This window comes from Physella acuta, unplaced genomic scaffold (genome assembly GCF_028476545.2).
Source record: "Physella acuta isolate Inbredline_101_S28 unplaced genomic scaffold, ASM2847654v3 ptg000571l, whole genome shotgun sequence".
NCBI lineage: Eukaryota > Metazoa > Mollusca > Gastropoda > Physidae > Physella > Physella acuta.
The window spans coordinates 582501-598431 of record NW_026732090.1 but is presented as its reverse complement, the minus strand read 5'-3'; the positions used below and the strand labels follow the sequence as shown (position 1 = coordinate 598431).

The 15931-nt window shown below is 40.0% G+C and overlaps 1 protein-coding gene across 1 annotated transcript in view; it reads right to left on the bottom strand.

Annotated features, from left to right (window-relative positions):
- The window catches only part of LOC131946779 (uncharacterized), a gene marked incomplete at its 5' end in the record, with an annotated part of 64798 nt that overhangs the window by 39034 nt on the left and 9833 nt on the right, over positions 1-15931 (bottom strand). Inside the window, 4 exons of the mRNA XM_059307706.1 lie at positions 4586-4777; positions 5456-5568; positions 13677-13919; positions 15916-15931. The exon at positions 15916-15931 is cut by the window's right edge and continues 867 nt beyond it. Coding sequence (XP_059163689.1) covers positions 4586-4777; positions 5456-5568; positions 13677-13919; positions 15916-15931 — 564 coding nt within the window. The remainder of the gene's footprint in view (positions 1-4585; positions 4778-5455; positions 5569-13676; positions 13920-15915) is intronic.

Here is a 15931-nt window from a genome sequence, read left to right as displayed (position 1 = left end):
TACAAACTCTAATGACTAGAGCATTACAAACTCTAATGACTAGAGCATTACAAACTCTAATGACTAGAGCATTACAAACTCTAATGACTAGAGCATTACAAACTCTAATGACTAGAGCATTACAAACTCTAATGACTAGAGCATTACAAACTAAGGTGACTAGAGCATTACAAACTCTAATGACTAGAGCATTACAAACTCTAATGACTAGAGCATTACAAACTCTAATGACTAGAGCATTACAAACTCTAATGACTAGAGCATTACAAACTCTAATGACTAGAGCATTACAAACTCTAATGACTAGAGCATTACAAACTCTAATGACTAGAGCATTACAAACTCTAATGACTAGAGCATTACAAACTCTAATGACTAGAGCATAACAAACTAAGGTGACTAGAGCATTACAAACTCTAATGACTAGAGCATAACAAACTCTAATGACTAGAGCATAACAAACTAAGGTGACTAGAGCATTACAAACTCTAATGACTAGAGCATTACAAACTCTAATAACTAGGGCATTACAAACTCTAATGACTAGAGCATTACAAACTCTAATAACTAGGGCATTACAAACTCTAATGACTAGAGCATTACAAACTCTAATAACTAGGGCATTACAAACTCTAATAACTAGAGCATTACAAACTCTAATAACTAGAGCATTACAAACTCTAATGACTAGAGCATTACAAACTCTAATGACTAGAGCATTACAAACTCTAATGACTAGAGCATTACAAACTCTAATGACTAGAGCATTACAAACTCTAATGACTAGAGCATTACAAACTCTAATGACTAGAGCATTACAAACTCTAATGACTAGAGCATTACAAACTCTAATGACTAGAGCATTACAAACTCTAACGACTAGAGCATTACAAACTCTAATGACTAGAGCATTACAAACTCTAATGACTAGAGCATTACAAACTCTAATGACTAGAGCATTACAAACTCTAATGACTAGAGCATTACAAACTAAGGTGACTAGAGCATTACAAACTCTAATGACTAGAGCATTACAAACTCTAATGACTAGAGCATTACAAACTCTAATGACTAGAACATTACAAACTCTAATGACTAGAGCATTACAAACTCTAATGACTAGAGCATTACAAACTCTAATGACTAGAGCATTACAAACTCTAACGACTAGAGCATTACAAACTCTAATGACTAGAGCATTACAAACTCTAACGACTAGAGCATTACAAACTCTAATGACTAGAGCATTACAAACTCTAATGACTAGAGCATTACAAACTCTAACGACTAGAGCATTACAAACTCTAACGACTAGAGCATTACAAACTCTAATGACTAGAGCATTACAAACTCTAATGACTAGAGCATTACAAACTCTAATGACTAGAGCATAACAAACTAAGGTGACTAGAGCATTACAAACTCTAATGACTAGAGCATAACAAACTCTAATGACTAGAGCATAACAAACTAAGGTGACTAGAGCATTACAAACTCTAATAACTAGAGCATTACAAACTCTAATGACTAGAGCATTACAAACTCTAATGACTAGAGCATTACAAACTCTAATGACTAGAGCATTACAAACTCTAATGACTAGAGCATTACAAACTCTAATGACTAGAGCATTACAAACTCTAATGACTAGAGCATTACAAACTCTAACGACTAGAGCATTACAAACTCTAATGACTAGAGCATAACAAACTCTAATGACTAGAGCATTACAAACTCTAATGACTAGAGCATTACAAACTCTAATGACTAGAGCATAACAAACTAAGGTGACTAGAGCATTACAAACTCTAATGACTAGAGCATTACAAACTCTAATGACTAGAGCATTACAAACTCTAATGACTAGAGCATTACAAACTCTAACGACTAGAGCATTACAAACTCTAATGACTAGAGCATTACAAACTCTAATGACTAGAGCATTACAAACTCTAACGACTAGAGCATTACAAACTCTAATGACTAGAGCATAACAAACTCTAATGACTAGAGCATTACAAACTCTAATGACTAGAGCATTACAAACTCTAATGACTAGAGCATTACAAACTCTAATGACTAGAGCATTACAAACTCTAATGACTAGAGCATTACAAACTCTAATGACTAGAGCATTACAAACTCTAATGACTAGATCATAACAAACTCTAACGACTAGAGCATTACAAACTCTAATGACTAGAGCATTACAAACTCTAATGACTAGAGCATTACAAACTCTAATGACTAGAGCATTACAAACTCTAATGACTAGAGCATTACAAACTCTAACGACTAGAGCATTACAAACTCTAGGGACTAGAGCATTACAAACTAATGACTAGAACATTACAAACTCTAATGACTAGAGCATTACAAACTCTAATGACTAGAGCATTACAAACTCTAATGACTAGAGCATTACAAACTCTAACGACTAGAGCATTACAAACTCTAGGGACTAGAGCATTACAAACTAATGACTAGAACATTACAAACTCTAATGACTAGAGCATTACAAACTCTAGGGACTAGAGCATTACAAACTCTAACGACTAGAGCATTACAAACTCTAGGGACTAGAGCATTACAAACTAATAACTAGAGCATTACAAACTCTAATGACTAGAACATTACAAACTCTAATGACTAGAGCATTACAAACTCTAATGACTAGAGCATTACAAACTCTAACGACTAGAGCATTACAAACTCTAATGACTAGAGCATTACAAACTCTAATGACTAGAGCATTACAAACTCTAACGACTAGAGCATTACAAACTCTAACGACTAGAGCATTACAAACTAATGACTAGAGCATTACAAACTCTAATGACTAGAGCATTACAAACTCTAACGACTAGAGCATTACAAACTCTAATGACTAGAGCATTACAAACTCTAATGACTAGAGCATTACAAACTCTAATGACTAGAACATTACAAACTCTAATGACTAGAGCATTACAAACTCTAATGACTAGAGCATTACAAACTCTAATGACTAGAGCATTACAAACTCTAATGACTAGAGCATTACAAACTCTAATGACTAGAGCATAACAAACTCTAATGACTAGAGCATTACAAACTCTAATGACTAGAGCATTACAAACTCTAATGACTAGAGCATAACAAACTAAGGTGACTAGAGCATTACAAACTCTAATGACTAGAGCATTACAAACTCTAATGACTAGAGCATTACAAACTCTAATGACTAGAGCATTACAAACTCTAGGGACTAGAGCATAACAAACTAATGACTAGAACATTACAAACTCTAATGACTAGAGCATTACAAACTCTAGGGACTAGAGCATAACAAACTAATGACTAGAGCATTACAAACTCTAATGACTAGAGCATTACAAACTCTAATGACTAGAGCATTACAAACTCTAATGACTAGAGCATTACAAACTCTAATGACTAGAGCATTACAAACTCTAGGGACTAGAGCATAACAAACTAATGACTAGAACATTACAAACTCTAATGACTAGAGCATTACAAACTCTAATGACTAGAGCATTACAAACTCTAATGACTAGAGCATTACAAACTCTAATGACTAGAGCATTACAAACTCTAATGACTAGAGCATTACAAACTCTAGGGACTAGAGCATTACAAACTAATGACTAGAACATTACAAACTCTAATGACTAGAGCATTACAAACTCTAATGACTAGAGCATTACAAACTCTAACGACTAGAGCATTACAAACTCTAATGACTAGAGCATTACAAACTCTAATGACTAGAGCATAACAAACTCTAACGACTAGAGCATTACAAACTCTAATGACTAGAGCATTACAAACTCTAATGACTAGAGCATTACAAACTCTAATGACTAGAGCATTACAAACTCTAACGACTAGAGCATTACAAACTCTAGGGACTAGAGCATTACAAACTAATGACTAGAGCATTACAAACTCTAATGACTAGAGCATTACAAACTCTAATGACTAGAGCATTACAAACTCTAATGACTAGAGCATTACAAACTCTAATGACTAGAGCATAACAAACTCTAATGACTAGAGCATTACAAACTCTAATGACTAGAGCATTACAAACTAAGGTGACTAGAGCATTACAAACTCTAATGACTAGAGCATTACAAACTCTAATGACTAGAGCATTACAAACTCTAATGACTAGAGCATTACAAACTAATGACTAGAGCATAACAAACTAAGGTGACTAGAGCATTACAAACTCTAATGACTAGAGCATTACAAACTCTAATGACTAGAGCATTACAAACTCTAATGACTAGAGCATAACAAACTAAGGTGACTAGAGCATTACAAACTCTAATGACTAGAGCATTACAATCTCTAATGACTAGAGCATTACAAACTAATGACTAGAGCATTACAAACTCTAATGACTAGAGCATAACAAACTAATGACTAGAACATTACAAACTCTAATGACTAGAGCATTACAAACTCTAATGACTAGAACATTACAAACTCTAATGACTAGAGCATAACAAACTAAGGTGACTAGAGATTCCGAACCGTCTCGCCAGATTACTAGAGGAGACTAGCTGCAATTATTTACCAGCTGCTTGTAGACCTCAATCTCGCCAGGGCTTATGGTGGAGGACCGCTCGCACCAGAACACCGGAAGTGGCTGTTCCACTACAGAAATGTTGCGGCGGTGCGAGATAGCAGTCTCGCGGTGGATTCCAACACTCCATTCCAGCGTAAGGCGTCGGTCCCAGACCCGCCCTGTCACCGGCTCAATCGTCACCTGCAACATACAAACATGTCTACGTGAAACAAGCCCAACATACAAACATGTCTACGTGAAACAAGCCCAACATACAAACATGTCTACGTGAGACAAGCCCATCATACAAACATGTCTACGTGAAACAAGCCCATCATACAAACATGTCTACGTGAAACAAGCCCATCATACAAACATGTCTACGTGAAACAAGCCCATCATACAAACATGTCTACGTGAAACAAGCCCATCATACAAACATGTCTACGTGAAACAAGCCCATCATACAAACATGTCTACGTGAAACAAGCCCATCATACAAACATGTCTACGTGAAACAAGCCCAACATACAAACATGTCTACGTGAAACAAGCCCATCATACAAACATGTCTACGTGAAACAAGCCCATCATACAAACATGTCTACGTGAAACAAGCCCATCATACAAACATGTCTACGTGAAACAAGCCCATCATACAAACATGTCTACGTGAAACAAGCCCATCATACAAACATGTCTACGTGAAACAAGCCCATCATACAAACATGTCTACGTGAAACAAGCCCATCATACAAACATGTCTACGTGATACAAACTCAACATACAAACATGTGTAAGTGATACAAACTCACATAAAAACAAAAGAAAAATGAAAAACACAGTTACTGAACGTAACATTTGTCAAATTGTTCTTACATGAGAAGTCCCAGCGTTGTAAGGCACCCCTACCCACAGCATGAAGCCCGCTACCCCAGACACGTCTTGTAATCCACGGCTCACAAGGTAAACATCGGAGGCACTCAACGTTTCTGCAATGATAAGCGAAACACGTGTGTCATATTTACCGTATGACGACACACGTGTCACACACCAACTGTATGACGACACACGTGTCACACACCAACTGTATGACGACACACGTGCCTGACACCAATTGTATGACGACACACGTGTCTGACACTAACCGTATGACGACACACGTGTCACACATCAACTGTATGACGACACACGTGTCGTAAAAATATAGTAAAAATACTATAAGATAATTTACACAGCAACCTTAACCTTTGTTACCTATTTACGCGGTAGAAAAAAAAACTAAAAGAAATTTAGGCACATTGTTATTAAAATAGCTAAGTGTTTGGTCATGACTAGATTCGACCATCGATCTAAGCTGAATGGATCAATTATTTGGTCTGACTTATGTGCGACTTTACATATAGACATAAAAGACATGATTCAATTCTACGAACTGATTCTGGTGCTATGGCCAACTGCTGTGCTCACGCTTACAGTGGAAAAAAGACTATGTTGTAGAATCGTCAGGGCTATATAAAGTAAGAATGTATATACGCATGTGTATATGTATTCATATATATTTTTTATGTATTTAATCTGTTTACCTCCAACCCCTACCCCCCCCCCCCCTTACATGGATTAACATATAAGTTATTACGATTCCAAACTGTGCTCAGATATTAATACTAACGATTTTTATCTATAGTCGGTTATAAATACAGCTTGATGTAGCATGTTTTCTCTATCATTATCAGGTTTAGGTCATGGTGTCACCGCCCCCCCCCCCCCTTTCACCCTTGTCGGGATTTTTCCAATTTGCTCTTTTTAAAGAATATTTTACACTAATTAATCACTTAATTAAGTGGAATTATATTTTTTCTGTAAAAATGTTGCTATTTTTTGCCTTGGTGTCGCCCCCCCCCCCCTAAATGGTGTCGCCCGGTGCGGTCCGCACCCCCCCTCCGCCCCTACCTCGCTAAACCTCTGTATATATATATATATATATATGTATATATATATATATATATATATATATATATATATATATACATATATACATACATATATATATACATATATATATATACATATATATATATATATGTAACTAGGGTGGTTCTAGCTACTAGTTACAAATCTGATAACGAACGAGAAGCCGAGACGCAGTATTTCAGTCTGATGCAACCGATAACAGGTGGCTTATTGGGTCGGGCTGATAACAATCTCAAAGCCAACGCGTGCTATTTTGGGAAACGGTACAGGGGGATTCAGACGGCCTGTCAACTTTGATGGATAGGATGCAGGTGTTTTATTAGTCGGACTGTACGTAGAACTGCGCAACTAGTATTCGGAGACATCGATTACAAGTATCGATTACGGAAATGGATACAAGTACGACTACGATTTCAGGGGATAAATAGGGGGGGACGGCGGAGCTCGACCCTTTTCCCCTCTTGCCTCTTTCATCGCTCGCTTAGATCAGTCTCATGTGACTATGTCAAGTCGGTTATAGAACGGGTTAGCCGTATTGTGTTAAGGAGGATTATAGACATGTGGATTCAGTTATATGAAGCCTAGTGAAGGACTGTTAGGGGTCAGTTGATTCAGACTATTATTGAGAAGCATTCCTGTTGATTTATTGTGTTATTATGAAGCATTTCTTGATTCATGTAATAAAGGATCAATAGCGAACCTGCATCTTGAGTATCTATACTGTGGTCAATGTTGTCTAGAATGAGTGGTTAAACTCGTTAACACGTGGCACTACAGGCAATTAGGTCTCATTACATGTGGCGTTGCGAGCATGGTAACTGTTGGCTCGTTACAATTGGCGTTGTCGGCAGGATAAATGTTCGCTCGTCACAATTGGCGCTGCGAGCAGGGTAACTGTTGGCTCGTTACAATTGGCGTTGTCGGCAGGATAAATGTTCGCTCGTCACAATTGGCGCTGCGATCAGGATGAATTCAACTAGACTTGCCGTTTAAGGCACCTATAGTCAACCTTGTGCATAACTGTGTTTAGTGTGTGTGTGAATTCGGACATTCAGGAACTGTGAAAATTGAGGAACGAGGAAAAATTTTTCATACACACACGGTAAGAAAGAACTCTTTTTTTTAGTACTTAAGGAAGAAAATGTCTACTCTGGACGAGAAGCAGACCCATATAGTGGTCCTACCCAGAGAGTCCCATATTAACAAATTTTACGGGGACGGAGATCCAACTTTAACCAACAGGTTCAGTGAAGAGGTCAAAGCGGCCTGGGCCTCGAGACATATGTCACCAGAGGAAAGATTAAGACTGCTGATGGGCAGTATAGGTGAAACGGTTAGGGCAGAGGTTAAGTGCCACGATAGGACCGTCCAATCAGATCCAGATAAGGTGCTAGATCTGATTATGGAGACCTTTGGGGAGAGACGGTCGGGAGTGCAACTGCTATCGGGATTCGTGGGCTTAAAGCAGAGAATGGCGGAGAGGGTGATGGAGTACTCACACAGGATGAACAGGGCCTTTGATTTGGTAAAGGGCAAATCACCGGACATTGATGTACGCCTACTGAGGGACCATTTCATCGAGGGGCTAGCAACCCCGATCTTAAGGAGAGAGTTGAAAGAGGAGGTCCACAGAGACCAGCAGTTGACCTTCCTTCAGGTCAGGAACTCAGCGATCCGCAGGTCCGAGGATGAGGACCAATCGAACTGTTCGGTGGACAAAGTCTCTGTGCCTGAACAGAGACAATCCCCACCCACAGGGGCCGACACGATGGAGACCATGATGGCTCAACTGTTGGCCCACCTAGAGAAGGTTGACCAACGCTTGAAGTGGTTGGAAAGCAGGTCAACAGCTGAGAATCAGGAAAAGAACGGTACAAAACAGGGACGGGTTGGACGGCCGCGTCCTGCCAAGCCATCACTCCAATGGACGGCAGACGGTCGACCAATTTGTTTGTCTTGTTCACAACCCGGACATATGGCACGGTACTGCCAGGGAAACGGTCGTCCTCTGTAAGGCAGGGCCAGGCTACAGAGGGGCGAGGTTATGGCCCAAGAAGCAAAATGATGGGAGTCTGTCCCGAAATGGTGATTACGATTGGGGACATCGCGGTGAAGGCAATTGTGGATACAGGCTCCCAGGTGACGACAATTACGGAAAATTTTTACACCAAATGGATGAAAGGAAAAGACCATAGGTTGAGGTCTGACACAGGCATGCGCCTAACGGCAGCTAATGGACTAACCATTCCATACTGTGGTTATTTTCTGGCGGATGTCGTGGTGGCAGGACATAGGTTGAAGCAGGTTGGGGTGTTCGTTACGAAACACAACCTAGAGACAAATGTGTCAAATATACCTTGCCTGTTGGGCATGAATATTCTTGGCCAGTTGCCAGAATTTCTTACAAATATTGTCGGATCGACCACACCAGGTCGGGGATCCAAGTTGGCCAGGTTTGCCAAGACCAGAGGAAGGACAGCAGTCCCGGCAAACACGGTCAAGGCAATCACATTACAAATTGGTGATAGAAGCGTGAATGGTGATGTGATGATAGAACCATGTGGCGCCGCACTGAGGGCAGGCGTCGTGTTACTGCGGACATACACATCAGCGGAAAACGGACTAGTTCAAGGGTTGGTAGCTAATGTTTTGGATGAGGAAATTTTTATACCGCCTAACACTCTGGTAGGAGTACCACAGAACGTCGAGGTACAAAGGTCGGCACAGTGCATCGAACTGATCAATACCAGTAGTAATGAAGTAACAATTAGGTCGGTCAATGTGACGGCCGAGGTGAAGAAAAAGGGTGGCCGATCATATATATTCCCGGAAACTGAAGACCCAAAATTAAATGAATTACTGAATAAATACAGGGATGTATTTGCCTCGTATGAGGGTGATTTGGGGTACACGGAAGTAATCAAACACCAGATACCCTTACTACAAGACAAGCCGGTGGCGCAACCTTATCGAAGATTACCACCGAGTCACTACTCGGCGGTGAAGGCACACCTGAATGATCTACTAGAAAAGGGAATTATTACAACTAGTACAAGCCCGTATGCGGCACCGATTGTAGTGGTAAAAAAGAAGTCAGGGGAGATAAGACTGTGTTGTGATTACCGGAAATTGAACAATATCACAAGAAGGGATGCATTCCCCTTGCCTCGTATTGATGAATGTCTTGATGCGTTGGGGGGAGCAAGATTTTTTTTCTACCTTGGATTTGGCCAGTGGCTACCACCAAGTGGCCATGCACCCCAACGATCAACATAAAACTGCATTTATTTCTCCACTGGGACTGTACGAGTGGACCCGTATGCCGTTTGGTCTAACTAATGCACCTGCTACATTCCAGCGAGTAATGCAGAGTGCTATGAGTGACTTTCTATTTCAAATAATGTTGGTGTATTTGGATGATATTCTAGTTTACTCAAAAACTTGGGAGGACCATCTAAAAAGATTAGAACAAGTGTTTCTCCGTCTTAGGGAGATAGGAGTAAAGCTGAACCCAGACAAATGCTGCTTTGGTTTGAAATCGGTACATTTTTTGGGTTACGTGATTTCGTCGGATGGCATCGCCACTGACCCAGATAAAATTGCAGCTGTTAAAGAATGGAAACAACCAACAACTACGGTAGAGGTCAGGTCATTCTTGGGCTTTGCTTCCTATTATAGAAAATTTGTGCCGGGTTTTGCAAAAATTGCCGCACCATTGCATGACTTGGTAAACAAAATGACAAAGAAACACAGTAAGGAGAAAAAGAAAGGTAAAACACAACTGATAGGTGAATTATGGACTGATGAATGCCTGAACTCGTTTAAGCTCTTGAAAAAGGCTTTGACAGAGGCACCGATATTGGGATACGCGGACTTTGACAAACCATTTCGGTTAGAAATCGACGCCAGCTCTAAAGGTCTGGGAGCTGTGCTATCACAACAACAAAAGCAAGGTTTCAGGGTTATTGCGTATGCCAGTCGAGCTCTGAAGGGATCAGAGAGAAACATGACAAATTACAGCGCCATGAAACTAGAACTTTTGACATTAAAATGGGCTGTGACTGAGAAATTCAGGGACTATCTATTAGGTGCTAAATGTGTGGTATACACTGACAATAACCCCTTGAGTCACCTAAAGACAGCAAAGTTGGGATCCATCGAACAGCGATGGGCAGCAGAATTGGCACTCTTTGACCTAGAGATAAAGTATCGCCCGGGGCGGTCCAATGGCAATGCGGACGCCTTGTCAAGGAATCCTTACGAGAGACCGGGTGATGAGGAGGAAACACTGACAGGAATATGTGAGGTCAGAGCGTCAACAGATATCCCTCATGGGGTACAAGTGATGCAGAACGGGCAGACCGGGGTGGAGCACATATCCACGGAACCCGAACATATGGACAGTAGTGATTTTATTTGCCTTAATCACAAAAAGATAAGAGATCAGACTGCCAAAACAGTGGCAAAGGTATTAATAGAACATTGGTTCATCAAATATGGCATACCAAGACAATTACACTCTGACCAAGGAAGGGCTTTCGAGTCAGAAGTAATTAACCAACTGTGCAGCCACTACGGGATCAACAAATCTAGAACAACCACATTTAATCCGAAGGGAAACGGACAGTGTGAACGGTTCAACCGCAGCATGCATGATTTGCTGCGTACGCTAGAACCTGAACAGAAAAAACGTTGGCCTGATTTTCTCCCAGAGTTGGTATATCTATACAACTGCACACCCCATGCCACAACCGGCTTTACGCCATACATGTTGCTGTTCGGACGAGAGGCTCGACTCCCTCTTGATTTGTTCCTAGGAAAAAGGGAGAGTATGACTGGCTCATACACCGCACTGGAATATGTGAATGAACATATGAGAAGAATTAGAGAAATGTACAGGGTAGTACAGGAAAGACTAGAACATGAATCTCGGCGAAGGGAACCGCCGATACAGACGAAGGACCCGCCACTCAAACTGAATGACAGGGTATTACTGCGTAGCCACCCGTTAGGCAGAAACAAAATCCACGATCTCTGGGGACAGGAGATATGGCAAGTCGTGGAGATGCCTAAAGCAGCAGGTGGCCCCTTTAAGATAAGACCCATCGATCACGCCAAACCGGATCGGTGGGCGAATATTGCTCAATTAAAGAAATATTGGAATAGGCAAGAAGAGCAGTTACACACAGAGAAACCCAAGACAATTAGGGAACCGGAAGTTATAACGGAAATTCACATACCCATTCCGGAACCATATCACCATCAACAGAACAACCGCGATACGCAAGGGGAGGATACCGGCAACAATGAGGGGGATAAATAGGGGGGGACGGCGGAGCTCGACCCTTTTCCCCTCTTGCCTCTTTCATCGCTCGCTTAGATCAGTCTCATGTGACTATGTCAAGTCGGTTATAGAACGGGTTAGCCGTATTGTGTTAAGGAGGATTATAGACATGTGGATTCAGTTATATGAAGCCTAGTGAAGGACTGTTAGGGGTCAGTTGATTCAGACTATTATTGAGAAGCATTCCTGTTGATTTATTGTGTTATTATGAAGCATTTCTTGATTCATGTAATAAAGGATCAATAGCGAACCTGCATCTTGAGTATCTATACTGTGGTCAATGTTGTCTAGAATGAGTGGTTAAACTCGTTAACACGTGGCACTACAGGCAATTAGGTCTCATTACATGTGGCGTTGCGAGCATGGTAACTGTTGGCTCGTTACAATTGGCGTTGTCGGCAGGATAAATGTTCGCTCGTCACAATTGGCGCTGCGAGCAGGGTAACTGTTGGCTCGTTACAATTGGCGTTGTCGGCAGGATAAATGTTCGCTCGTCACATATATATATATATATATATATATATATATATATATATATATATATATATATATATATATATATACATATATATATACATATATATATACATATATATATATATATATATATATATATATATATATATATATATATATATATATATATATATATATATATATATATATATATATATATATATACATATATACATATATTTATATATATATATATATACATATATATATATACATATATATATATATATACATATATATATATATATATATATATATACATATATATATACATATATATATATATATACATATACATATACATATATATATATATATATATATATATATATATATATATATATATATATATATATATATATATATATATATATATATATATATATATATATATATATATATATATATATTTACTGTTTAAAATTCGGCGCCTCTAATCGTCCCCCCCCCCCCCCATCTATACCTAAAACCATGATGGCTCTGATAACTAGAGTTAGTAGCCTTATAGCTAGTGATAGTAATGTTATAGCTAGCGGCAGTAGTGTTATAGCTAGCGGCAGTAGTGTTATAGCTAGAGGTAGTAGTGTTATAGCTAGAGGTAGTATTGTTATAGCTAGAGGCAGTAGTGTTATAGCTAGAGGTAGTAGTGTTATAGCTAGAGGTAGTAGTGTTATAGCTAGAGGTATTAGTGGTATAACTTGTGATAGTTGTATAAATAGTGATAGTAGTGGTATAACTAGTGATAGTAGTGTTATAACTAGAGGCAGTAGTGTTATAACCTTAGCGCTGTTTCTGACGTAGCAAAAATTACAACACGCCTTGGTTGTCATGGAAACCTGGACACACCACAGCCCAACAGCTGTCAGACGTTTGTTTTGATATCTCAAGGAGCTGGGGGTTTGTGGGAATTATTGTTTTAAAAACTATTATATGAGTGTTTAGTGCTGCTTCTAAGGTTTGTTTGCCTAGCTAAACTGTGGACAACCTGTGGACAACCCTAACTAACCCGTGACAGCCCAAACTAACACGTGACAACCCACACTAGCCCGTGACAACCCTTACTAGCAAATGACAACCACCACTGACATGTGACAACCACCACTGACATGTGACAACCACCGCTGACATGTGACAATCACCGCTGACATTTGACAACCACCACTGACATTTGACAACCACCACTGCCATATGACAACCACCGCTGACATTTGACAACCACCACTGACATTTGACAACCACCGCTGACATGTGACACCCACCACTGACCTGTGTCCAGTTGGTACCTGTAGACTGTCACGCCTTTGATTGTCAGACTGGCGTTGATGACGAAGTCGACTGGCCTTAGCAAATCTTCAATGAAAATGGAGAGGGTTGGGGAGGGCGAGGTACAGGTGCGGCAAGCCCGGAGAGAGGAGCATGACGTCACAAAGTCTGTGAACGACTCCAGGCTGGGCTGTTTGATGGGGCCTTTCAGCAGTCCGTCGGGAGTTGACCAATAGCCGTTATAAGCTGTGCAGGCCAGTTGAATATACGTTTATACAATGGTAGCGCGAATATCACGTTTTAGACTAAATGACAAAACACTCAGAAACAAGCACACACACACACACAGACACACAGACACACCGTTCAATTTTATCGTTGCTGGAAATGGGATACATATAAATTTAAATAGGCTTTAGTAAAAATCTAATTTAAAAATACAAAAATAAAATAAAAACAACAGATCCGTTAAGAATCTGTAAAAAAAAAAGCCTTTCACTAGAGACACGCGATATAGATCGTGTGGAAAGATGGTCTAGCTCTAGAACGTTTGGTCTACATGGGAATGTAGTACAATATACGCTTTTGGAGTAGTCTACATGGGAATGTAATACATTTTACGCCTTTGAAGTAGTCTAAATGGGAATGTAGTACATTCTACGCCTTTGGATTAGTCTACATGGGAATGTAGTACATTCTACGCCTTTGGAGTAGTCTAAATGGGAATGTAGTACATTCTACGCCTTTGGATTAGTCTACATGGGAATGTAGTACATTCTACGCCTTTGGAGTAGTCTAAATGGGAATGTAGTACATTCTATGCCTTTGGATTAGTCTACATGGGAATGTAGTACATTCTACGCCTTTGGAGTAGTCTAAATGGGAATGTAGTACATTCTACGCCTTTGGATTAGTCTACATGGGAATGTAGTACATTCTACGCCTTTGGAGTAGTCTAAATGGGAATGTAGTACATTCTACGCCTTTGGATTAGTCTACATGGGAATGTAGTACATTCTACGCCTTTGGAGTAGTCTAAATGGGAATGTAGTACATTCTACGCCTTTGGATTAGTCTACATGGAAATGTAGTACATTCTACACCTTTGGATTAGTCTACATGGGAATGTAGTACATTCTACGCCTTTGGAGTAGTCTAAATGGGAATGTAGTACATTCTACGCCTTTGGATTAGTCTACATGGGAATGTAGTACATTCTACGCCTTTGGAGTAGTCTAAATGGGAATGTAGTACATTCTACGCCTTTGGATTAGTCTACATGGAAATGTAGTACATTCTACACCTTTGGATTAGTCTACATGGGAATGTAGTACATTCTACACCTTTGGATTAGTCTACATGGGAATGTAGTACATTCTACACCTTTGGTATGGTCTACATGGGAATGTAGTACATTCTACACTTATGTCCAGGTTGTTTTTTTTGATCGGGCACCATCTTAAATATCTTCCTCGGATTAACGTAAATTACTCAAAATTTACACGAAGGCAGAAATTTAGATTGTTTACTCATGTGAGAAATTTCGTTTATCTATCTGGAACAGTACACAAGTTATAGGCTTTTGAAAAACTAATAGTAGAATAAGTCCCACTTTCGGTTAACGGAATCGCTGAAAAGTTGACAAAGAACTACAAATTTGATGTAATAGTTCATCAATTTTTACTCAAGTTATTGTGTTCAAAGACATACATACACTCACGGACATAATTGCAAAACTCAGTTTTTCCTCAGGACCACACTACCCACCGAACAGGACCACATGACACATAAAATGACCCACCCAACAGTTGACCCCATGACCCACCCAAAAAGTGACCACATGACCCATAACATGACCCACCCAACAGGCCCCCATGACCGACACAACAGGACCATATGACCCATAACCTGACCCACCCAACAGGACCATATGACCCATAACCTGACCCACCCAACAGTTGACCACATGACCCATAACATGACCCACCCAACAGTTGACCCCATGACCCACCCAACAAGTGACCACATGACCCATAACATGACCCACCCAAAAGGACCATATGACCCATAACCTGACCCACCCAACAGGACCATATGACCCATAACCTGACCCACCCAATAGGTGACCATATGACCCATAACCTGACCCACCCAACAGGACCACATGACCCATAACATGACCCACCCAACAGGTGACCACATGACCCATAACCTGACCCACACAACAGGTGACCCACCTTACCTTGCACCTTCATGTT